General features: G+C 42.1%; 1 protein-coding gene across 1 annotated transcript in view; it reads left to right on the top strand.

Annotated features, from left to right (window-relative positions):
- LOC129328520 (contactin-4) overlaps nucleotides 1–27,116 on the top strand; it is a 418,707-nt gene that overhangs the window by 318,122 nt on the left and 73,469 nt on the right. Inside the window, exon 11 of the mRNA XM_054977634.1 lies at nucleotides 8,772–8,899. Within this exon, the coding sequence (XP_054833609.1) occupies nucleotides 8,772–8,899 (128 nt within the window). The remainder of the gene's footprint in view (nucleotides 1–8,771; nucleotides 8,900–27,116) is intronic.

Below are 27,116 nucleotides of genomic sequence, written 5' to 3'. Positions count from 1 at the left end.
CCTCCCTAGGCTTCACCTGAAATCTCCAGAAATTTCCCAACTCTGATTTGAACCGTATATTCTACAAACCACCAGCAAAAAGAGTTTGTAAAGTGCACCTTTCTTACCTTCTCCTAACATTCTCTTGTGACTCCTGAAAAGCATATACCAAGCATCAAGCATCTCTTGTGGACAAATGGCCAAGTGGCATTGCAGTCTGCAATGAGGAAGAAAAATTGGGCAACCCCCTCCCCAACTTTGAAAAAGTCAGTTTATTTTTATTTTATTTATAGTCCGTTTTTCTCACTGAAACTCAAGGTGGATTACAAAGTGTGAGTCAGTACTGTCAATTTCAAAGACATTTCAATAAACAACGTAATATGGTATATAAATGCAAATTTGCAAAGAGGGGAGGGTGATTTCGGCCAGTTCCGCCGCCCTCAGTGCAGTCTCTCCAACTAGTTTTTCTGAGATCATGGGGGACTGCTGGGAGATGAGGAAGGTCAAGAAGATTTGTCTTTGCAAGCTCCTCACACTCACAATGTGTAAGACTGTTGTTTTAATCATATTACTTGATTATAGTTCATACGATTAAATCAACTAGTATTCATTTATTCAGGTGATATCCATAGTTTTAAAAGATTCAGTATTGTATCATCCCAAAACATTTCTGGTGAACTTTCATTCTGTTCGGTGCCAGAGCGCAACCCAAGCTTCCTGAGCAGCTGCTTGTTGGATGAAATTAAAATATCAATCCAGTAAAATATATTTGATTCTCATAATAAGGTGAACAATTCTTAATTTAATTTGAACTTCTCACCTTTTAAAAATTTCCATAAAGCCACTTTATTGGGTTGATCCATAGATGTCCTGTTTCAGCCCAATTAACAGTTCAGTGGCTTCAAATGGCTTTTTCCCCTGATTTAACAGGACTCCCCTACAAAGAAAACGTCTGAGGCAGACAACACAAATGAGTGCTTCCTGACCTCTCTTCTAAAAATTTCAAATAATTGCTTATGTTAACATATGTTTCCTTGGCTTCAAAACATATGTATGTCTGAGAAAAGCACCTTCAGCAAAACGAACGCTTAGATCAGTGACCGTGAAGCCCTTTCATCAGTGAGTTTCAGTTCAAAGAGAAATATTAAGAGTTTGATTTATTTAATAGCTATGGTTGTTTTAGATGGGTATTTTTCAGTTTTATTGCAAATCCTTTGGTTAAAATTGCTGGCTGAAAGGACAGTGGTCCTAGAGTACATTTGTAGTGATTCATGAAATTACTCCATTTCCTGTTTGCAGTTTACTGGCTGTACTATGAACCCTGACACCCACTTAAAATTGAGAGCCATCCTCAATCCTCAAGTTCATGCTCACAAGCTGCACAGATCTGTATTCAGCAATGTAGTACTAACCCCTTGAGGCAAGCATAGAGCTGATACCAAAATTACTAAGATCATCTCTTCGGAAGTAGAATCCTGAAATCCTTTCAAGTCGTCAGCAGAATGACATTACGCTACAAAGCTAAAATTGTAGTAGAAAATGCAAGCATATTAAAATACTGGATGAAAAAAGAGGGAGGGGGGAAACCACCATAAAGTATTCAAAATGAAAACTTGGACAAAATAAAAAATATCCATTCTACAAGTGATAACAGCCATTAACGCTGGTAAATCTGATATTCCAGAACAAGGGCTTTAGATAGAATTGATAATCATTTACATATTCAGTTATCTTGCTCTTATAAATTTCTGAACAAAAGAATCCTCATAAATTGGTGTAATTAGAATTGCAGCCTGTATTTCAGTCCATGAAGCACCCATGACTTGAGAAACCTTCATTCATTGGTGGAGGGGTTGTTACCAATATGGCCTACATTTGTACACCTCTCGACACCTGGTGTGTTCCTTTTGCATGTATGTGCAAGCATGCACATTTTATTAAAGGACTACTGCCTGGTGTATACTGGAGTCCTGGATCTAGGTAGCTTTCTGAGTGAGAGTGATGAGAGTCCCAGAAATAAAACAAGCAGAAAATAGAATATATTCTTTAAAAAAGGGATACTGAAAGGCACACTGAAGACTATCAAGCACTCAACTTCACACACACAGACGCACAATATAATAAAAAAACCTAGCTCCTAGCCTATTCTATGATCAGTACAATACAAATGAGATGAAAACATACCATCCTGTTGTCAGTTTCTGTTCCATGGATCTTCCCAAAAATATCCACACTGATCAGATCCGCACTGAGACAGATTCAGTAAACAGATTTTTTAAATTCAGGAATCACAGTACAACCAACTATCATAAGGCAATTGTCGAGAATAACTGTTTAACTGTAACAATGCTGACTATATACTCCTTGCCCCTCTCTTTTCCTATGGAACAAAACTCTTGGCTTTGACAGCCTTTCAGTGCTAGAAAACTAAACTGCAACTATGTAACTTCCCTACTATAACTGACAAGCTAACTCCTGTCAGACATTAAACTGCAACTATGTAACTTCTGCCTTCTATGCCAGACAGGTTAACCCCATCTGACATTCTGCCCCCCCCCCCCTATTTTCAACTCTCCCTTGTTTTATCTGGATATCATTTGTGAAACTCCTTAACTAATTTTGGAGCTTTAACATCTTCTGCTATGTCCCAGGCTGGGTTACTTTGATTAAAATGTTTCAACCGAATAAGGTATAATAGTTTCCCTCGTTTGCATTTTGAATCCAGAATAGTTTCTACTTCATGGTGCGGTTGGCCATTCACCATCACAGGGGAGGGAGTCCCCGGTTCTGGGTGCCACTGGTCCGGATCTGGTGCCCTTTTTAGGAGGCTGCAATGGAAAATGAAGTGGACACTCTTTAAAACCTTTGGTAGTTTTAATCTTACTGTTACTCCATTAATGAATTCTATTATTTTGAATAATAGAAGGCCTACGAACTTCCAACCTAATTTTTTACTAGACTCTTCTCCCCGTAAGTTCTTTGTAGATATAAATACCCGTCCTCCTACTTTTAAGTCCCATTGAAATGAGCACTTCTTGTCTGCTTGGGCCTTGTAATCCTATTTTGCTTTTCTCAGGGTCTGTGAATTTAGGTCCCACTGTTCTACAATTTCCCTCCACCAATTGTGGAGTTCAGTTTTCTCCTGTCCTCCTTTCTCTGGATGAGTGTCTCTAATAAATGACATCGCCTTGCCCTCAAACCCTTGGGTGATCTTGAAAGGCGATGCTCCGGTAGAGCTGTGAATGCTGTTGTTATAACAGTATTCAGCAAAAGCTAAATATTCTGTCCAATTGTCCTGCTGATAGTTTATATAACACCTTAGAAATTATTCTAACACCTGATTGACCCTTTCTGTCTGCCCATCCATTTCTGAATGGTATCCTGATGACATCCCTTGGGTGATGTCGGTCACTTCCATTAACTGTTTCCAAAATTTAGCAGTAAACTGTGGGCCTCTATCCGAAATTACTTTATCAGGGAAAGAATGAAGCCACACTACGTGCAGCATGAATAGATTGGCTAGCTTCTTGGCTGTGGGTAGCTTGGCACAAGGGCAAAATGAGCCTGTTTAAAGAACAGGTCCACCACCACCCAAATCACTGTCTTTCCTTTACTCAGAGGAAGATCCATGATAAAATCCATTGATACTACAGACCAAGGTTGAGGGGGGTTCTCCATTGGTTGTAACAATCCTGGTGGTTTTTCCCCTCTCGGTTTTCCCATTAAGCATACTTGACAGGTAGCCACATATTAGGACACATCCTTCCTCATTTTGGGCCATTAGAACTGCCTTTGGGTTAGATTCAATGTTTTGAGGTAGCCAAAATAGCTTGCTAGCGTCTGTATCGGATTTTCATCTCTCCATCCGTCAACAGCTATTGATACATACAAGCTGCAAAAGAAAAGAGTTATTATTATACAAATGAACTGTACATACTTAATATATTTTCCCGGAGTCATGTCCTTGGTTTATGATTGTATATGTATGTTATTATGAAATAGTCTGTGGCACTGATGATATGTATGAAATTTGAGCACTTGCCACTTTAAATATTTGTAGTAAAGGATTTGTTATAAGTTTTGAACTAGTTGGGGTTTTCCCTTTTGATTGCTACAGCTTACTATCATGGCAATTTTTTAATACTTCTCCCCTCAGTCCTGGTGGAATATACATCTTCCCATTTTGATACCAACATCCATTTATTCTCTTGCCAATTGCTCTGGTAATCCCTCCCCTGGGTCTTTTTCTAGTTCTCTCTTCACCCTCTCTTCCCAATCCATGGAAAGGGAAGGCAGCGGAGAAGTCCCATTTCTAGTTTGGTTCCTAGTAACTACTGCCACCCCCCAATTAGATGGGGGGAAACATTGTGTCTACTACCTCCTCTCTCTGGCTGGCATGCTGTAGGAGGCGAGACAGGGCATCTACCAAAAAATTCGACTTCCCCAGGAAGTGTTTAAGGGTGAAATTAAATTGGGAGAAAAACTCTGCCCATCTTATCTGCTTCGCTCCCAGTCTGTGCGGTTTTCTCAAAGCTTCCAAGTTCCTATGGTCTGTCCACACCTCAAAAGGTACTCTGGCCCCTTCCAACCAATGCCGCCATGTGCTTAAAAGCCAGTTTAACAGTGGCTGCTTCCTTATCCCAGACATCCCAAGGCCGCTCGGCATCTCAAACTTTTTTTGATATCTAAGCACAGGGATGCATCTTCCTGTCTTCTCCTTCTTGTAATAGAACTCCTCCTGTAGCCACATCACTTTCAGCTACCTGTATTACGAATTTATGAGCTTTATTTGGGTGGTGCAATACTGGCTCAGATGATCCAGAGGAGTTAGCCGTGTTAGTCTGTAGTAGCAAAATCAAAAAGAGTCCAGTAGCACCTTTAAGACTAACCAATTTTATTGTAGCATAAGCTTTCGAGAATCACAGTTCTCTTCGTCAGATGCATACTGGCTCAGGTAAACCTAGATTTTAATCCCGTAAACGCTCTCTGGCATTCCCCAGACCATACTAACTTTGTGCTTGGTTTAGTTCCATTTGGGCCTCTCCCTTTGGTTTTTAGTAAATCAGTGAGCAGTAATGCAACCTGGGCAAAATTCCTAATAAAGGGTCTACAAAAATTCGCGAATTCCAAAAAAGATTGCAATTGTTTCTTAGTTCAGGAGGCTTCCCATCCCAACACTGCTTCAATTTTTGCTGGGTCCATTCCCAAACCTTTGTGGGACACCCGGTAGCCCAGGAAGTCCAATTCTTTCCTGTGGAATTCACATTTAGAAAGCTTGGCAAATAATCGATGCTGAAGCAGGGTTCTTAACAGTTCTCTTACTAGCTTCACATGGGAAGTGAGGTCTTGCGTGTACACCAGTACATCATCCAAATAGACCACCACCCCTTTGTACAAATACTTATGCAAAGCATTGTTAATTAGATTCATGAACAGTCGTGGGGCCCCTTGTAGACCAAATGGCATTATTCGGTACTCGAATTGGCCCAGTGGGGTGTTAAATGCCGTTTTCCATTCGTCACCCTTTTTTATTCGTACCCTGAAATACGCATCACGTAAATCTAGTTTTGTGAATGTCTTTCCTTGAGCTACTACCCCCAGGATATCCCTAATAAGTAAGAGGGGGTAAGCATTAGACATGGAGACTGCATTGATTCCCCGATAATCGGTACATAACCTCAACTCCCCATCTTTCTTTTTCCTAAATAGCACTGGTGTGGCATGGGGAGATTTTGCTGGGAGGATAAAAACCCTACCTAGGTTTTATCTATGAACTTGCATAATTCCTCCATCTCCCCAAGCTCATTGAATACACACATCATGGAGGGTTTTTTTGTTTTAAGTTTGCGCATACGTGGTAATGTTGTGCTGTTGTGACGTAGCCTCTTTGTTAGTCTAAAATCCCGTCCTCTCTGTGCAGCCACCCAAACTTAACACGTTCGAAAGTAGCAATGAGTGGTGTTGAGCACTGATTACAGCTTGAGCCTTTTTTCTTGCAAGGAGGATGGCACAAGAGCAGCTACAGTGAAATTAACATCAACCCATGCTTTCCCCCTCAACTGCCAACCTTTTATTACTGTTGTCTGCAATCGGAGAAGACAATAAAAGCAGACAGCGTTCCACACAGTGAAGGCTACAGGAGGGGGATGGGGGGGAACCACTCTGTTTGTGGTGGGAAAGCTCCCATCCCAAGCAAGTCGCCGTTCTGCTTGTTCTGTGCACTTGCTCAACCTGGCATCACAATAATTGTTAAATGCTCATGCTTCTGTTTTAAAGTGCTTAATTTTTTTTCACATAAATTCACAATACTGCAACGTTGCCGCTCTTAAGAAATACCCAAAAAAAAAAAATAAGGAAAATCAGATGGGGAGCTGAGGAGGGTGGAGTACAGAGCAGCAGGAGCAGGAAAGGCAGCAGAGCAGGGAAGCACCCAACACAGCTCAGCCAGGGCTCGCTGCACTGCCTACCCCCATTCCACTCACATGGGAGGGCAGTGGAGCAGGGAAGTGCCCAGGGCAGCTCGTCCGGGGCTTGCTGCGCTGCCCACCCCGGCTTCTCTCACCCGAGAAAGAAGCAGAGGAGGCGAGCAATGGGCACAGCTGAGCTGCCACTCACAGCAACATACTACACTTCAGAAATACAAAAAAACTCCCAAAATTCAGACAGGGAGCTGAGGAGGGAGGGGAGAAGAACCCACCTCAGCTCCACACACCTGGGAAGGAAGCGGAGGAGGTGAGCAATGGGCACAGCTGTGCTGCCACTTGCTGCTGCCCGCCCTGGCTCTGTTCATCCAGCACCGTGTGCAGCGCATAGCCAGAGCCCACCCCATCCCCTCCGGGGCTGCCTGCTTATCCAAGCCCCAGTTCCTCAGGAATGCAGGACAGACACCCTGGGACCTGTGGAGTTTCCCGCCTCCTTCACGCTCTGTGCCCATCTTTCCCCCCTCGGGGTAGCCCGGGCCAGATGAAGGATGTTGCACCGCATTGCCACCAAATGTCCTTTAGAAAAAAAATGGCAAAATAAGTATTAGGGGAGCTGATGAGGGTGGGTGTGGTTAAATCTGCTCTGGCCAATCAATTTATGATAGGAAAGGAAGATGGGGGTGTTGAGAGAGGCGAGCCATTCACACACGCATACACCGGGCCAAGCACGAGTTGGCAGCTGAGGCAAAAAAAATTCCACCATATCTCTGCAGCCAGATACCCCGGGGAAAACCTAACATAGCCCAGAGCTGCATCACATGACTAGCTCGGACATGTAAAAGGCAGACAAAGATGGGATGCGAAATAGGTAATGAATGTGCTGTAAAGACTGAGTGCAAAAGGGGCCAAAGTGCGGTATGTTCCTGTATACCAGTGAATCAGTTATGACTGTTTCTCTCATTGCAACATGCATTGCTAATCACTTTTAGCAAAGCAAGTAAAATACTGCAGTGCGTCACTTGTTAGCACAAAAAGGCAATATTCATTAATTAAGCTAACAGTTTTGTGTCTGGGGGCGGCATCCCTCTCTTGCACTCACCTACTCCAGAGGAACCTCTGACTGGGGACATTGCTGAGGTAGGCCGCTCAACCGGAGGCTGTGGGGAAAGAAGCAAGGGCAAGGCCATGCCCAAAGGTGCACTAGCCTCAGAGCTTTTCTCTGAGGCTTTTCTCTGCAGGCCCATCATATGAGACAGGGCTCAGGCAGCAGATTGCACCTGGGAACAGGCCAGAGGAGGAGACTGGCAACAGCTAGAGCCTCCTAGAGCCTGAGAAGGCAGACAGAGCAGCATCTTAAAACCTCTAAGGAGAAGGGAGGGCCTAGCTAGAGAGGCCACTGGTCCAAATTCCCTTCATTCACTAGGGAACTGCCCCTGAAGAAAGGTCATTGGGGGAGTCCAGGGTCAGTCCACCCCCAGATAATTCTATATTAGGCCAGTCCAAGGAGGAAGGGCCAAAGTGGTGGGGTGCTGCCTCCTGCAGCTCATCTACAGCTGAACTAAGAAAAGACGATGCTGGAGGGTGCCACAGTCCTGGAATCTGACCCAGCAGGGGAGTCTGACACCTTCTTTTACTAAGCACTGGTGAAAAAACAGTCACTTCCCTCAACATTTTACAACATAAAGCATAGTGTCTGATATAGATCTAGAAGCTAATTAGAACATCTCCAGTAGATGTTCTCCGCTCTCATCTTCCTTGTTAGCAAAATAAGCCAATATTACTCTCAATATATAGAGAAGGGGAATCTGAGAAGAAAACAGATGCAGTGTAGCTTTATTTACTAAAAAAGACTGGTGATGTCCATTTTCAACTTGTTTATGAGTTCCCAGGTCATCTGTTTGACCATCTACTGCTACAGTGCATGTATTTCTGCTATCATTTATCATGATGACCCAGGGTCAATTACCATGTCTGTCTTAAGCTAAAATTTAAATTTAAGTCTCCTAATTTCCAAATATTAAATGATGTTGGGAATTTTATCCTCAGTGTTTTTGACTAGCAGTTTCTAACACTGACACGGTACATCTTAGAGGGGTTGTCATAGTGAACAACGAATATCAAAGAAGCATATCCAGAGAGTTTTCCCAGTTTCACACTCCGTAAAGTGGAGTTGCCCTCAAGTTAAGACATGTAGAACTCATGTAAATGGTATATGTAGTATTAATGCATTTCAGCCTCCTGAGAATTCTCTTTGGTCAACTTCCATTGCAGTTGGCAGTGATTTCTCAGCTGTTTAAACTGTAAATAATTAATGTTGAGTGTTATACTACCTGGGTTTTTTTAGTCTAATCCACATCCTTGTCTTTTCAGAATAACTCTTTTAGAAGATGGAACTCTGAAAATTGCCAATGTTACTAAAGCTGATGCTGGAAGCTACACATGCACAGCAGCAAACCATTTTGGGGCAGCCAGCAGCACTGGAAGCTTGGTGGTGAAAGGTAATGATATTCTTCCCCATCTCTTCAAGATACCGCAACTTTAAAAACCATCTCTGCTTTTATCTTTTTATTTTAGAACCTGACATGTTTAAAATCTGAGGGCCAAATTAAATGTGCAGGTTTTTAAAGAGTTGAGTCCAGGTTCCCCAGATCTGACTCAGGTTTGCCCCTTCCCAGCTACACAGCATCTGTGGGGAATGGTTGTTAATCCAGACAGTCTCGGAATACCACCTTGGGGAAAGAAGGGCTCCTGCTTTCTCTCTCAAGCTGTTTTCCAAATAGTGAGCAGGAAGGGGTCTGTTTTTGCTGTTCCACATAATCTGTGCACATGGAGCAGTAAAAACAGGGAAATACCCTCCCCCTCATGCTATTTTTACACAAGGAAATAACTTGAAGGGGGACGCAGAAGTTCTTCCTTTCCCTGCAGTGGCCTTCAAAGGCTTTTTGGGCTCTTGTTCTTTTTTTTAAGTCATTCCCCGCAGCTATTGCGTGGCTGCAGGAAACCTTATTTGGGTCAACTCTTTAAAAACCTGCGCATTTAGTTTGACCATAGCTATTTGTGGGGGGCGGGATATAGACAAAACCATCATTCTGGAAATTGTAATGAAGTTAGTTATCTTCTTTGCTGTAGCTAAACAGCTTTTGCTTGCCTTAAAGCAATTAGCTTATTTGAGATGCTACATCTATGATGAAATTCCTCATGTTCAAGATCACTGACTTCATGTTTCAAGGATTGCAAGATTGTAGCTTTGGAAATGAACCTCAATTTAGTGTTGAAAAATTAAATCAGCAGCTCGTGCAAAATACTACAGACAAAATACATTTCTAGACAATTCGCACACAGAGATTAGTGTCATTTGCATTAGTGATCTTTGTATCCAGATTTGGCTTTGTATCTGGCTTATGTAAGTTTACTTTAGTAATCATATGTTTAAAAATGTACTCCTGACTCCAGTGACAGGAAACTTCTTATCTTCCTGATCCAGAATAGTTGTGATCCATACTTAAATGGGAGTTCATTTGGCCCTGCACTCCATGCGAGGAAGTGAAGAAGGAGTCTCGTTGGCATCACATTTTTCCATATAACTATTTGTGCCTCTGTTTAGATCTGTTTTTTATCCTATCTGGTACAGGATTGCATAAGAGAGTTAAAGTTACTGCTCATTCCGCAGCAAAATTCCCACTCTCCACCTGGTTGGTTGTCTTTTCCCAAGACTATGGCTCAACATGAATTTTAGTTGGTTGCTGGTTTCTGATCTGAGAGGGAGGATCACTTCATCTCTTGATCTTCTGAGTGATTTTAGTGTTGTTTTTCAGTTTGGGTTGTTGTTTTTCTTAGTTGCTGTATTACTATCCACTATACTGCTGTCATCATCCACTATATTGCATGTCACCGTGCTTTGCTTCAGTCAGGGGTATGATGACTTTAGAGTTGATTGTTTTGGGCACCCTGCAATCATATACAGGGAACAACAAAAACAATAACAACAAAAATACATAGATAATGAGAATAATACTAATAGAAATAATGCATAGATAACAGTAATACGTACCTAGCAGGGCTTTTTTTCAGCGGGAATGCAGTGGAATGGAGTTCTGGCACCTCTTGAAAATGGTCACATGGCTGGTGGCCCCACCCCCTGATCTCCAGACAGAGAGGAGTTTAGATTGCCTTATGTGCCGCTGGCGCGGAGGGCAATCTAAACTCCCCTCTGTCTGGAGATCAGGGGGCGGGGCCACTGGCCATGTGACCTTTTTCACCAAGGGTGATTTAAACTTTAGAAAACTCCCTCCTTGTTCCAGCTGACCCAAAGTGACGTCATTGTGCAGTCCTGAGTTCTACCACTGAGTTCCACCACCTCTTTTCCCTGAAAAAAAGTCCTGGTGCCTAGTCTGCAAGACAGTCAGAGCCTTTATGAAGCTAGAGAATGGGGTTATCTTAGAGCACCCACCCACTGGAATAATGTACTCCCTCCTTCCAGAGAGCCACCCAAAGTCATGTGAGCCCACCTATGTTTGTACTTGCCCTGCTTTCATTATTCCTCTCAGGTTTTCCCATCAGTTGGGTTATGCTAGCTTCTTCATAGCTACTGAGCTAGACCGATCGATTGGGCCTCTGTCCTTTTCCTCATATGCTAACCATTTGTCTGGCAAATAAAGTTGTGGCATCTTGTTTGCCCAGTTCCATTGTGTTTACTCCCTGTTTCTCTCCCAAATTCCCTCTATGGAAAAAAGAAACAAAGTTTCTGATCAATGTTGCTAAAGATTTTCCTAGTCTTATGAAAAAGACAAAACAAACCTTTTGAAACATGACTAGCTCTTCTGCAGTGCCTGTATGTATACTTTGAGTGTAACTGTTGCAAGAGCCTATTGGTTTACACCCACTACAAGGAATACCCTTTGTCCATCTCAGATCTAGTTCCCATCTAGTTCCCAGGCCTTATATCAAAGCTTCTTCCTTTCAGCACTGAACTTCATCATGTTCCTTCATTCTCTGGATATATGAATTGATAAAATGGATTAAACCAGATCACATAGAGGTCCTGGTCTAGGCAGCTGCACTAGGTACATGTACACTCATGAGTGAAGCTGCCTAGATCAGCACCTTTGTATGATCTGATATAATCAGTTCTATCAATTTATTTATTTTTATAAAGTTAAAGAAAATGGCTACAATTAGGAACCCAGAGTCAACAGGGACCCCTTTCCTTCCATCTTCCATAATATTGGCACAGTTACCAAGCTACTACATTAGGAACTGTGTCATTGCATAAATAAGGAGAAAGTCATTAAGGTGTTCCAGAGAAACAACTGTTTGTATGCCATCATGTATTACAGAATTGTACACCAGTGGTTTTCAAACTGTGGCACTGGACCCCAAAGTGGGTTGTGACCAATTTACAGGCAAGGTATGAAAAGGAGGAGCAACACACCGTGCTGGAAGAGAGGTCTCTGGAAGGCCCAATAGCAATTTGGATATGCCTCTGCTGTAATGTTTGAAATGACCATGAAATAATCCTGGTGCTCAGTAGTCTATATATTTATAAATTCTAAATATAAACAAGAAATATGAACTTGTTAACTAAGAGTCCTGTATTTTATGTTGGGGAGGAAGAATGTAGCATGGAGGTAATCTGTAAGTGAACTGACAAAGTACAGAAAGTTTAGAAATGGGCTTCTCTTCAGAAAGTTTGAGAAACATTTCTGTATGCAATTGAACTAATTTTAAGATTGTAGCCTTGGTGGCAAATTTCTCTACAATATTTTTTTTCTTTTTCCAATGTGAAATACTTACTGGGCAATAGTGAAAAGCTAAGCTAAGAATATGTGACTGAGCAGAAATTGGAATTCAAGTCCTGTGCTCTAGTGAGCAATGCGGTCTCTCTGATCATCCTAATATGAAAACAGAAATGCTTGTTGTTGGTATCAGGATTGTTAAAATCCTGCTAAGTGCTTCAATATAATTTGTCATGTTCAGAGAAAATGGGTAACTTACTCTTGTTGCCCTTGCCATACCAGCCTTTCGCCCTCTCAAGATATAATCAGTGCATGATTTAATACTTTTAGCCACTGTTCATTTTTTATGTATCTGAAGACTCTGTAATATATGCCCAGAAATTCTCTATCACCAAATTAAATGTAATAATAAAATGTTGGCAATAGCATTTGGTGTTGTAATTTGTTAGATGTGCTGACATTGACAAATATTTTAAATTAAATTATGTACTTTTTTATGAGTAGTCTTGCCTCTGATAAATTATTTTAGGCAGCAGACATATAGATTATAACACTGATAAACACTTTCTCTCTCTCATTTGTGGAAAAAAAATATCCATTGGAAAATAGATCAAAAGAGATTGATTACAAAGCAATAAATCAATCACAGTGTTTTAACATTGTCAGTTTTAATTTTTCCAAACACCAGCATAAATAGATGGCCTGGGTTTGCTGTTTTTTTTCTGCCCACAGTTTTTACAGAGGCTTTTTCAAGTAGTTTATGCCATGCTTAAAGGAGAGATTTTTTAGTCCATTTCAGTCATTCCTTTGTACCACAATATCGAAAAAAACCTTACTACATAAGATCTTCCTGATACACACTATTGCCATTTTGTCTGAAAGGGGCAACTTTCATATTTTCAGCTTTGGTACAGAAGTACCAGAACCCTGAGTGTTCTGGTTTGTGTATACCGAAGCTGAAAAGAGATGTTTCCCTTTTGAGATAAATTGGCAGTTGTGCATACCAGGAAAATTGCTAGTATCATCTCCCCATGTGCATGGTAAAAAGTAACGACCAATTTTTTTTAAAAAAAACTAAGAGCCAAACTACAAGTGACGTCTTACACAGGTTGGACACTAGTCGGCTTCCCTCAAGTTTTGATGGGAAATGTAGGCATCCTGGTCTTGCAGCTGTAATGAGAGCCAAGCTGTAAAACCAGGGCGCCTACATTTCCCATCAAAACTTGAGGGAAGCCGACTAGTGTCCAACCTGTGTAAGACGTCACTTGTAGTTTGGCTCTTAGATAGCCAAACAATCAAGGTGGAGTTAGGAATCCAGATAAAGAAGCCTGTGTGGCATCACATTTGTACCTAGTGTGGTAGAGAGTGTCCTCAAGTCATAGCTGATTTATGGCAACCCCTGATGGAGTTTTCATGGCAAAAGACTAACAGATGTGGCTTGCCAATGCAATTACTAACCTAGGCTGACCCTGCATAGCTTCTGAGTTTTGATAAGATCAGGCTTGCCTGGGCTATCCATGTCAAGGCCTATACAATATTAGGTCTCAGTGAATTAAAGTTTGTTCCACTTACCTCATCCTGTGCTATCACTTAACTAGGAGGCCTGCTTCCTAGTGAATGCAATGTTGCTCATTTGTTCACATGGCTTAAGAATTCCTTCACTGTGCAGAAAGGTCAGTGGATATTAGAAAGTACTTCTATTTTCCCCAATGCTCAATCCCATTAGCATTAATGGGAGCTACATGTGTGCATGAAGCGGAGAATATACCCGTAAGGCTGAGTCATGGGTATTAACTGCAACCTGAGATTCACACTGTTAAAAATCTGTCCCATAATGAAAGATATAAAATGGAGAAAACTGTTGTGAACTCTAAATGAACTGTGAAAGTACTCTATTTTACATGTATATGTCTGGGAGTCTATATCCTAATCAAGATGTATATTAGTTTGGATAGAATCACAGAGCTGAGACTTAGTGACATATTTTAATTCATTTTTGTGGCATTCAAAAATCTATCACGTGAAGGATATGCATGTATTCCTTTGGATCTCATGATATGTCATTGACTAAAATGCCATGAAGTTCATGCATCCAGAGACTTTGTATTGTCCTTGAACTTTTGGTGTTTTCCTATTAACACTGAGTTTTTTCCCCAAGTCTTGGGGTATCTTTTATTTTCCTCTGAACATTTCAAGCAAGATGTCAATAATGTGCAAATAGCGTATTTGCAAGAGCTGGGACAGAAAAGGATATCATTTCATACTCTTAAAATTACTCTGTATTTTACTCATAAAGCACGAGTGGTCTTGGTGATGCCTTCCCATACCTGCACTGTGAGCTGGCCTGACAGGACTAGCCTCAATCCCGGCATGTTTCGACCGCCTGCCCTCTCACACATACCCACACATGGTCGAGACCCCACATCCCACCTTGCTCCCCACGTTGCGTTGTGAAGGGGAGATGGATGGGACAGAAGCCAAGTGTGGCAGCAGCTTTCATGGATCCGCCGGACCCCTGTTCCATTTGGGAGCTGAGCCACACAACAGGGCAGAGGTGCCTGATGCATCTTTGGAGCCACAGCAACTTTTGCAGCCCAGAACCACGGACTGTCCTTGGGGATGTGCTGCTGGGCTGCCCCATGGGGAAGTGAGGGACTTTATTGAGTTGCCAAGAGAGGGGAGGCTGTCTTCAGAGCTTGCCCAGGATGGGAACTGTGGCTGCTCATGCAGCAGTCAGAGCCTCGCGCAACTGTCTGGAACCTGAGGTTTAGCCAAGGGCTGGCTGTCTGCTTGTGATGCTGTGCTGGAGAGGCAGTCATGATGGAATGCTGGTCATGGGCCAGACAGCAACCTACCTGGAGGTAGGGATAAGGACATGTGCATCGATGGCTGTGACCTTGACACCAATCCAGCCGTAGTGAGGGCTGTTGCACCAACAGGAGGGTGCCTGTGTCTCGAGGGACAGGCAGTGGCAGCTGTACTGCTGCAGGTGTTGCTGGAGGCTGGGTGATGGACAGCCCTCCCGCGGAGAACTGCTCCTTGTCCACATCTGGATGTTCTGCTGCTGCCATGACTGCTTGGGGCACTGATCATGTGAGGAGCGGAGTCAGAGGGTGGTGTGGGTGCCCTCACAGGATGGTTACAGGAACGAGCTCCCAGTCACCCCAACTCACGGCCGCACTCTCACCTCTCCCTGGGTGTCAGGGCCTCATAGGGCCTTGACATGGGTTGTGGGGCACACACACCCAACAGCAGTGCAGGTTCAGTTCCCTGGGCCACTGCCACCTTGGCAGTCATTGGCCATGCTGGCTTGCGGACATGGGGCATGCTGGCAATTGGGGGGGGGGTGCTGCTGGTGAGGGGTGAGGGGCGGATGACTCCTCAGCTCCTTTTCACCTGTCAGTGCATCCTCGCCCCTTCCTGAGCCATGACTTGGGATGGGTTACCTGTGCGGGGGTTGTTAGTCAGCTGTAAGGCTTGGATCTTCAGGATGAGTTCCATGCACTGCTGCAGAGCATGCTTCCTCTTCTGCTAAAACTTCAGGTTGCCCAAGATCAGTGGGCCCTTTTGTAAATTGAAGTTTTAGTGGAAGAGGAATGCACACACTGTGGAAAAGACTATCTAATACTCTATGGAATTTGTTCATAGGATGCAACCCTAAAAATATAAACGGTAGAATTTTAATGAAATAACAATTTTAATGAACTATATTGTTCCCCATGACAAGAGAAGGGAAATTCCCCATGATGACAAGAGAAGGGAAATATCACAAAATATTATGAGGTGATGTATATTAAGCAAGCTGTCTTTACATGAAATGTGTAAATATTAATTTTCAGGCATTTTGGTTCCTTTTTTTTTTGCAGTACCTCAGGCTAAGTGCTTCAATTATTGCATGACATAAAAACTCTTACTACTACATAGTTTACAATGTGATCATTATTAGCTGCATGCCATTGAAAGGCTGTTAAGTTGTACTGTCTGCTGTCATAAATATAGTGGCATATGAGAACAAATTCATAGTGATACATCTCTCTTATTCAGTGTTATTTTAAAAAGTAAGATAGGGTTCAGAAGCAACTCATTTCCACCTACATAAAATTTCTTCCATTTGCAAAGCACTAGACAGTCTTGTTAACTATTAAGTGTCATGTAATTTTTAACTTTGTAAGACTCTTTCTTGGGACTTCTTGCCCGGCAGTGTGTGCTCCTCCATCCCGCTAAACTTTGGCACAGCTGCCTCCTGCAAACTTACCCTGGTACGTGTCTGTCCTCTGTTCGCCACCACTACCTTGAAGGTTCAGAAACCTCTGTGTTAAACTTGATACCAGGCTAGTTGGATTCCTTTCTTATCTCCTCTTGCTTTTTCTGGTTCTATTTATTATTTCCTCTCTTCTCATCCATCAAAGATCATGATAAAATAAGTATGGATAGCCATGTGACATATATGTTCTTTTTTGGGGGTAATACTTTCAAAAGATTAGCAATGCTAGCCTATTATGACAAAGTAAAACAGAAATCAAGTGTCGCCTTTAAGACTAACCAAGCATAAGCTTTTTTAAGAACTTCAGATACGTACAAAGTGAAAATTTTACACAAAGATTTATAGCCAAAATAACGAACAGAAAAAAAGAAACATGGGGGAGGGGGAGAGAAGGAACGATAGCATGTTGTAAATCAGGATCCTTAGACTTAAAAAATGATGAGATAGGTTCCAATCTTCCATGGAGTTAAATTACAGAGAGACGAACCAAATTACAAAAGGATAAACAAAGAATATAAAAAAGGTTCACTGTGAAGCTGAAACCTGCAACAGCTCTCATCATTCATTAAGTGTAAGAACTAGGGTTGCCAGCCTCCAGGTGGTGGCTGGAGATCTCCCAGAATTACCACTGATCTCCAGGTGACAGAGATCAGTTCCCCTGGAGAAAATGGCTGCTTTGGAGGGTGGGATGTATGGTGTTATACCATTTTGAAGCCCCTCCCCAATCCCCACCCTTTCCAGGCTCAACCCCCAAAATATCCAGGAATTTCCCACCTTGGACCTGGCAACCCTAGTAACAACCTTGATTTACAACATGCATCAGTTCCTCTTCTCTCTCCCATGCTTTTTTTCTCCTTGTGAATTTGACTATAAATCTTTCTATAAAATTGTCACTTCATATGCATCTGAAGAAGTGAGGTCTTACAAAAGTCTATGCAAAAATAAACTTGGTTATTCTTGCAGGTGCCGTTTTGTTTCTGTTCTTGTTTTTTGAGCTATGGCAGCTCAAAAGATGACCACCTTCAGGTGCCCCAACCAGGAGCTAGAACAGTTATGTTCCTTCCCTCCTTAATCGCCAGCCATCTTGAAATATAACACAGCAATTGGGCTTCCCAAACTGCTCAAACTTTGTCTCAAACTCCTGAGTGGAAGAAGGGTATTTTCTGCATGGGGCTTTTCCACTGACTCTGGCTCCATACAGCTTTGATGTATCCACCAAGTTCTGCACACACGGTCAAAGTACCCTCATTCAGTCTCCAAACTGCTTTCCAGAATTGTTTTGCATTCTGCATGGAGAAAGGCTGAATCTGCTGCAGAATTGATCTTTTGAGCTTTTCTGTGGTTTTTCTCCCTGCGCATTTTTTTATATCAAAGCTAACATGTTTTTTTTAAAGTGCAGAATATTTTCTTTAGAGTAAGCTCTGGCCCCTGTCTTTCACCCTTACCCTTATCCCTCCGTGTCCTGATTGGTTGCAAACCATCACATGGGGGGGCGGGCGGTTCCAGAAGTGGCATCATTATACCTGTAATGTCTTTTTAAAAAAAATCCCATGGGAGCTCAGGGTGAGGGATGCCCCACCTCAACAGGAGGCTTGATAGTGCTTCAATCTAAGCAGAATTATACTCTTCTAAGCCAATTGACTTCAGTTAGGATTACACTATAAAGCAGTTCAGGATGCATTAATTTCTATACAATAAGAAAATTAAAAACAAGCACTATCTTGAGATTTGAAATGAACTCCAGTCCACAAAATCTAATGCCACAATTATTATCTTGGCCTTTAAGGTGCCACAGGTTTTTCCCCCCTTTCACTGAAGAAAGATCATATCAGTCTACTCTTAAGACTGGATGTCAGTGAATGCATCAAAAAGGGGTTCTCTGTCACACTTCGCTGTCCAAAACTTTAGAACTATTTTTCCCCAAATAAAGCATGGATAGATCCCACTGGTTTAAATGTTGGAATTACTCATATATTGAGGTCTCTCCTGTTGAAATCAGCAGCACTTAATTTTATCTGGAATGTGCCTGTTCACTATTATTAAATATTTATTTCCAAGACACACAGTTCTGGAGGATTCACACAACTAGGCAATCTCCCTGTTGGCCCTTCTTTTCACTACTGCAACCACTACTAGCAGTATTCTGCTAATGTTCATGGTACTTTTCAAGCAACATGAACACAAAACATAATTTTAATAAGCCTTTTGCTTATAGAATTTGAGGAAGGGGGTTTATGATATTCCATCTATAAACTGCCCTCTCAGCTTGAGAAGAGGTCTAACTGCTAACAGTATAAGTGTTTGTATTCTAATTATCAGTGAGGTTGTTGTGAGAGTAAAATGATGCTCCGAGAAAGGACAAGGTAAAAATATATTGGAATATTCATTTATTGCCCTGCCTTTACATCACAATATGCTGCCATACAATCTTTTCCAGCATTTAGCAACTCAGCAGTAGCAACTGATCCCAGACCTTTCACTGTCTTTACCACTGTCCTTCTTAAATCAATTGTTTCTCTTCCAGCTGCTTTATTCACTTAATCCTCTTTTCTGTCTTCTTACTTTAACCTTGTTACATTCCTCTGTATTTCTCATCACTGGCTCCTCCACCATTTTGCATCAAGTTCAGACTTATTCTGGCCTTCAGTATCTTCTTAATCTCACCCTCCTTGATCTGTCTTCAGTGTTCTCTCTCTAGCTTCCTACTTTCCATTTATCCATTAATGAATAAATTTGTAAAATCTCAGCTCTTTTCTACTGTTTTTCGTCCTGGTTCTCAAAGACCCTTTGAGGCCTAAAGAGGGAGTTTCCTTCCTTTGTGTCTTCTATCTTATGGTAAGAAATTATTTAAAAACTAACCTTTATCTTACATTTCTTTCCTGATACCATTCTGCTCCAACTTAAATTACTTCCCATTTCACAGTTTCTCTGTAATCTTTGTCAAAAGGTTTCAATTTCCCCTTTATGTTTCTTTCTCTTTTATTCTCAGTTTTAATTTAGATTATATACCTATGCCATGACCTTGTTTATCTTTTTGTTTGCTCAGAACCTGTAATAGTGCAAGTGTTTTATAAATCAGTGATGGCGATAAGATGAAGTGTTGCTCTCAATAATGAAAGCAATCAAAGCCATTCCAGCACCATGTCTGATCTGGCTCAAAGAACCAGTTCACTCCATTTCTTCACTGTTCAGGGCTCTTTGGGAGTAGGACATACCTTTTCCTTAATATTGACCTTATCTTTGTTCTCATGAAAAATTTGTTTTCTGTTCCCCCCTTAAACACTGAATTGAAAATAATACCATAGAATGCAGGAAATGAGTGATTTTTTTTAAAAAAAACGATGGATTAATGACTTCTTTTCCCCAAAGAAATTCTTTCTGATCATATCATACAAAACATGCACATGTAATATAACAGTCTGCCACATCCATGTGTATGTTGTTTATGTTGTTTTCCTAGCCAATTCAAATGGTCTTCTTGAGTACTGATTCAATGTATTTTAGGCGTATCACCACAAGCAGATAATAAGAAATATATTGAAGATATCCATCTGGTGTGTGTTGAAAGGCTTGTTCATTTCATTCTCCATGGTTGTCACAGGCCTTACTAATTGCCTCATTACAACTGCTTTACAATCAGTATGACTTAGCCATTAATGTGATGAAAGGTTTATTGAAAAGCAGCTAGATATTAAAAAGCATAGATCTTTGGCCTACAGTTCTTGGAGGTATCAGAGCCTACCTCTAGGTTTATTAAAGCTATAGATATATATTTTTAAAAGCTGAAATTAAAATGGATCTAGTGCCTCTGAACATCTACTTCAATCACATTTGTTATTCTGCCTGTAGAAAAACGTATTTAATGAGAAACTGGATACTCTGGAAAAACTCCATAAAATGCTAAATTCAACATGTTTTATTTCCCTTGCTGTTTACTATTTCAGTCACTTAAGTGGTTTTAAAAGATGTAATTGCTCACATAAATAAGGAAAGTCAGACAGGACTGAGTGTCTGATGTTCCTGAATATTTGTTTCACTAGGTAAAACAAGACAGCACATACGCGCTTTTTCACATGAGGCAAACCCTCAGCTACGTATCCTGTGGAAAAAGAGAGAAGTATTCTGTTCATTGCATTCTCTCTTATTTTTATTATAGATAATACCCAAGAGACAGGGCTAATAGTTTTTTAGTGTTTGAAGTCTCTTCTCTTGTGACCTCCCCATATTTATAGAAAAGCCCAATAGTTTTTGAGTCATTTGCAAATTATTCAGTTTCACATTAGGCATGAATTCAGCCCACAAGGGAGGGAAGGAAGGAAACATTAGAGCATAAGAAAGCAGTGGATCAGCCCCAAAGACTGTCCAATCCAACATCTTGTTTCCAAACAGCGATGAGCCAGTTTGGTGTAGTGGCGTGGGACTCTAATCTGGAGAGCCGGGGTTGATCCCCCCTCCTCCACTTGAAGCCAGTGGGTGACCTTGGGCTAGTCACAGTTCTCTGGAGCTCTCTCAGCCCCACCCACCTCACAGGGTGTTTTGTTGTGGGGATAATAATGACATGCTTTGTAAACCGCTCTGAGTGGGCATTAGGTTGTCCTGAAGGGCGGAATATAAATCGAATGTTATTGTTATTCTGGAAAGCCCACAAACAAGACATGAGGGTAACAGTCCTCCCCACTTGGAAGCTAATCAAGGTTGGCCTTGATTATGACTTTGACAGGAGTCATTACTTAACTACAACTTGACGGCATTTTCCAGCACCACTTCTTTGACCACCTGCAACTGGAATACAGATGTATACTGTCTTTAGATGTGCTGATTCTGCTTAGCTGCCATGACAAATTATATCCCCTGTGTCTGATCCCTTTTTAAAGCCATTTATTATTGTATTTATTTATGTATGTATTTATTTACCATTCTCATCAAGACTCAAGGCTATGGAGTAGAGAAAGAGGGAAAAATGTGATCATATGGTTTAGGATATCCAGTGAACAACTAGGAGTACAAAATTGAATGAGAATGTGAACAGCAAACTTCCCAGGCCAATATAGTGCAAGCAGTGCAGAGATTACAGAGATACAAGGCAATGCAGAACCCATATCCCATACCCATATGAAGGTGTCCTTCTGAACTGTGCTATCCTGCTACACTTCTTATTCCTGCTGTCCTGAACATTCAAATGTAATTCAAATTTTGTGCAATGAGAGAACTGTGGGAGTCTTCCTAACCTCTGCAGGCTGGCCATTTCACCAAGGTGGAAGCCACTCCAGAGAATATACTTAAACAGATCATTTCTGATCTTACCAATTTGCAGGGAGATGCCAAGATGACCAAAGCTGCTATGGCAGAGCATAGTAAGAGAGGTGGTCTTACAGGTATGTAGGTCCTAGACCACAGAGGGCTTTGTAGGTGATAACCAGTACCTTGACTTGAGCCTGGTAACTGATCCCTAACCAATGGAGCATGCATGACATGCATGTTCTAGTCTAACTTCAGGGTAACCATGGCATGGATCTATGTCGCCAGATTAGCCAAGTGAAGGCAGGGGACCAACTGCCAGGTTAAATTCAGATGATAGGATTATTTTTTTTGCAATGGCATTGGCTTGCTTCTCCAGTAGTAAAAGACCTCAGTCTTCTCAACCACCATTACCTCCATCTTATCAGGATTCCATTTCAACTTGTTCACCTTTAGTTAATTAACCACAGGTGTAAGGCACTGGTTCTAGATCTTTATAGAATCACCATGCAGTTTGAATAAAGAGATACTGAGCTGGGTTCCATCAGCATATCAAGGACAGCCAAAACCATGAATAAGAAGTTTACCTAATAATAATAATAATAACAACAACAACAACAACAACAACAACAACAACATTCGATTTATATACCACCCTTCAGGACAACTTAATGCCCACTCAGAGCAGTTTACAAAGTATGTCATTACTATCCCCACAACAAAACACCCTGTGAGGTGGGTGGAGCTGAGAGAGCTCCAGAGAACTGTGACTAGCCCAAGGTCACCCAGCTGGCTTCAAGTGAAGGAGTGGGGAATCAAACCCAGCTCTCCAGATTAGACTTGTAACCACTACACCAAACTGGCTCTAAGGGCTTTACGTAGAGATTGAATAATAGGGTGATAAGATTGAGTGTTGTGGAATCCCATGAGGAAAGTCTAACTCCAGTGACAGTCTGTAAAGCCAACCCTCTGAATTCTACCTGTAAGGAAAGATTTAAGCCAATCTAAGGCGCATCCCTTAACTCCAGCTTTTTCTTCCAAGTTTTCCAATGACATGGTCCACAGTATTTAATCCCTCAAACCATTTTGTAAAGAAAATGTACACATAATGCGTTTGTGGTATAATTTTCACCCCAAACCAAATTCCAATGTATCTTGCAGTAGGAAATGTCCCACAATAATATTTGTGGTGGCAGAAGTCATTGGGTTTGATAACACCAAAACATCCAGAGCTTGAAAACACTCTTTCAGATGAGACAGAATTTTCTTTTGAGTATGTGTGCCCTTCTCCTTTGCATATTGAATACCTCACACCATTTTTGCTTCTTTATAAGACTGTATTTTTTTTATTTTTGGCTTGAACAAACAAAAACACTGTTTTGAACCTGAATATTAGAAAACTAACATAAACTGCCATATATATTTTAACAAAAATGTACGTTAACAAAAGCATTGTTTGCATTTGGGGTCTTTTTTCCTACCAAAATAACATATCTTTCTGTAGTGAGAGATATGCAAGCTCTTGGTTATGCCAATCTACAAGCAGCAGGTTGACACTTCATGTCATTGCTGCTGCAAGCCTAGCAAGCAAAATCTCCCACAGCTAGTATATTTTCAGCTGGTTTTTTTTTTAAATTTGCAGCTTTACGCTGGTAAAAAAATTATCACCCACTACATTTTTCCCACTGGTTCTGTGGTTCTACCAGACTCCAGAGTTGTCGCCACATAGCACAACAGCTGAGATTCACGTGGTGTTCCAGGCTGCCCGCCTAGGCAAACTTCTCCTTTGAGAGGATACGATGTCTAATTATCACAACCCCACTGTATTTTTATTTCATATTTGTCAGGTTTGCCTCGCATGTCTTACTTGAATGGAGAACAGTCTCTGAAGCCAACCAACTGTTCATCCATGATAAGTTGATGCTTGGTGTGTACCACTTTGGAAGCTACTTGATAAATGTAGTCCAGATGTCAAGGAAGGCAGCTAGTTTATCAGACAGCTCTACATTCCTCTCTTGTATGTTTGTTGTCAAATCTTATGTACTTTGTAATGGCATGAAATCTCCCCAGGCCCCAGGGCCCCCAGAGCATCATGATGATGATGATGATAGTAGAAGTAGTAGTAGTAGTAGTAATAGCAACCATGTGCTTATATACTGCTCTTTTGGACAGATTAGTGCCATACTGTTAACAAAGCTGTTAACAAAGTCAGTGTTATTATTATTCCCACAATACAGCTGGGGAGCTGGGGCTGAGTCCACGGCAGTATTGGGAGTCGAACCAGCAAATTACTGGCTCAGAGCCCAGCCACTTAACCACTATGTTACAGCAGCAGTGTAGATAAAAATATGCTGCACTCACAGATTCTCATTGACACTCCCCCCCCCCCCCCGGCCCGCACTTTCTTTTCTTTCAGCCTTTGATATCAAGGCTTGAAAGAGGACAGAGGGAGCAGATAATGACCCAGACTGTCTTACCAGAGCGCAGGGCTCTTCAGAGCCTGCGCCTTCAGGGTAGAGGGGCTGCTGGGTGGGTGAAGCACAGAAAGCTTGGAATCCAGTGTTTGCTGGCTAGGTTGCAGCAGGACAGAGGTGAGAAGGAAAGCCTGGAGCTGAGCTGAAAGGCAGCTCAGGTTGGGAGGAGTGGATAGCAGGATTTAGAGGGCTTCTTTACGAGTAAACGTAGTGGGCTCTGACTTTTGACTAGGCTGCTGGCACACATGTTAACTTGATGGCTTCAGAGAAGCCATCTCATGTGGTCAAGTGAAGGCCTGCAGCCCAGTATTAATCTGCATACCCTAATCTGTAAAGGCACACAAGTTTGCTTCTTAGGCTGCAGGGTGGGAGTTACTGCACACATGCCCATGTTACAAGCAAAAGCAGCAGCAATTACAACTTTTCTCTGTGCTCCTGTGAGGCAAGTGCTGCCTGTTTCTACCTTGCCTGTCTGATGCCTGCATTCAACACAAGATAGGTGTCCTGGCTGAGCTACCAAAAAAAGAAATTTAGCCCTAATCGCTTCCTTTATGTGGAGGGGGGATGAAGAAAGAGAGAAAGAGTAGTTGAAGGGGCTGCATGAAGGGCTGTTTGTTCTCTGATTTCTAAGAAATAAAAAGTTCCATTAAGGCAAGAATATTAAACAGCATGCTGTCCTGGAATTAAGTCCCACTGAAAATAGTACAATTTAACTGCATAGTTCTCATGAAACTGGGCTTATGTTCAATGGGACTTAAACCATAGTATGTGTGCCTTAGCCCAAGCCCATTGCTTCTCTTGATTTTAGTAGATTTATTCCTAGATTTATGTGAATAGGATTAGAACTTCACAAAGCAGTCTACCAGTGTTAAAATATGTTCATAAGGAAGTAAATTCCATTAAACTCAGTAGGATTTACTGCAGAATTTATCCATTGTCAGAAGATGTTAGATTTCACAAAGCTAGTTCTCCTGTAAAGGGATTGTTTCAGTTTTCCAGAATCTGGTAGCTGCAGGTTTGATTGTTAATAATAGAAATATTAGTAATTTTAGGAGAGTCAAATTATGTTCATTTTTGTAAATGAATAAGCTCTATTTAAGACCAGAAATTATCCTTTTTATCATATCTACTTTAACTAGGGGTGTGCAATCCCCATCTGGCTTTTGGAGGGGAAAGCTGGATTTTTGCCAATATGGCTAAATCCGGGTTTCCCAAATCAAATGTGATCCAAGGTGGGAACATGGATCCAGATCTCTGGATAAATCTGAGTAAATCCTGGTAAATATGGTAAACATGGCTTCAGCCTCTGGAAGGCTCCTTAGTGGGCTTCTCTCACTTTTTTCCCAGGGGGAGGGAGGGGAGGGAGGGATAGTCAGGCAGAGGGATGGGGACTGAGGCAGGAGGAAATGGTCAATCTGTGCAGGAGCTCTCCTTGTCTGTCTGGTTTCTATGAGTCACACTGGCTCAGTTTGGTTTGGGTGGAATTCTCTATTTTGACATGATTTTCTGGTTTGATGTTGGTCCCCTTGATTTACTTTGGCTCTGAAAGAATTTCATTCATTCCTTTGCTTCAGTTTGGTTCTGTTGGGCTTCCTCTTGCATTTGGGGGTGTGCCTTTGGCCACTGGCAGCTTTGACCTTGTGTGTTTCTGTCTGAGAGCCTGCTTAGAAATGTTTTCCCCATAGGAAACAATGATGAGTGGTTGGGGGCACCTTCTTCAGGGACTCATAGAATTGGACTCGAGGGTCCAATCTTCCTGAAACATAGATGGTCTTTAGAGGACAAGAGTTTGCTTAAAAAATGCCACCACCACCCAGCCCCCCGGATAGTCCTCAGATAGTTTTCCTTATAGGGAATAATGGCTGAATAAATCTAAGGTTCTCTGATCTGTCTTAAACAGAGTGCTGTGGGCTGGGCCTGCCCAAGCTGATAGTCTGAAGTCTGAGCACCAACATAAAGCCAAAGGGGAGTTCAAGATTCAAAAGCCAAGTCCAATCCATAGTCAGAGCACGAGGTAAACGCCAGGGGTGTGTCCAGAATCCAAAAGCCAGATCAAGTCCAGTCCAAGGTCAGTTACAGCTAGCGGCAGGTCTAGGAGTAAGCACGAGCACAATACAAGAGACACAGAGTGGTTGCAGGTAGGTAACACTTTGCTTCCATGCCTGACAGTTTCTCCAGCCAGGCCTTTATAGCCAAGTGTGGTTTGGAGCCAGCTGCCGGGGCTCCACCCTGACTTTACTCATCACCACTCTCCAGCAGCTGGCGTCGGCTCAGGAGACAAGCACTGTGCGATCTCTCCTGCAGTTCCAATCTCTGCTGTTGTCTGCAGCGCTCTTTGGGTGTGGGTGAACCGGGGGGTGGAAGCCCCTGGTTGAGCTTCACCTGTAGCGTTGACGTCCCTACTGAGCTTCCCATGTGGTATCGGGGCCGGAGGGTGCTGGTGCCTCTGCCTCAGCTGCTGGCTGTGAACTCTGATCAGCCAGCAGCTGTTGTTCCTGATCACCAGCTTCTGCTCAGTCAGGGCTAGGGCTGGCTACACGGAGCTCCTCTTCTCCTGAGGAGTCCTGGCTGGTTACACAAGGCTCCTCTCCTCCAGAGGAGTCCTGACTCTCATCGAGTCCAGACTGGGCCACGACACAGAGAATCTTTCCTATATTTCAGAAATCCCAGATTTTTTTTGAGATACCTGAAACCCAGATCGTGATTTCCCAGATTTGGGGATGGGGGGTGCACACCCTATTTAGAACTGTATCCTAGTAGCCTGTCAAGGGAAGCAACCCCAACCATGTGGTACAGGGAAACTATGTAAATTAAACTTGCTTTAATTGGGCTTAAATACCATCTGGTTATTATTTAAAACGCAGTGGGCAGTATCCTACCTTACGGTGACAAAGGTCCCCTAGACTAAGGAATCTTCCTCCAGGCTATGTGGGTCTTCTATTAAGGAAGCACTAATTAAATTGGAAGTTGACTCCTTGGGCAGCAGGCCATTGTAATGATATAA

Source organism: Eublepharis macularius, chromosome 4, assembly GCF_028583425.1.
Source record: "Eublepharis macularius isolate TG4126 chromosome 4, MPM_Emac_v1.0, whole genome shotgun sequence".
In the NCBI taxonomy this organism is placed as follows: Eukaryota; Metazoa; Chordata; class Lepidosauria; order Squamata; family Eublepharidae; genus Eublepharis; species Eublepharis macularius.
The sequence above is the reverse complement of the archived record's forward strand: the minus strand, read 5'-3'. Positions and strand labels throughout refer to the sequence as shown.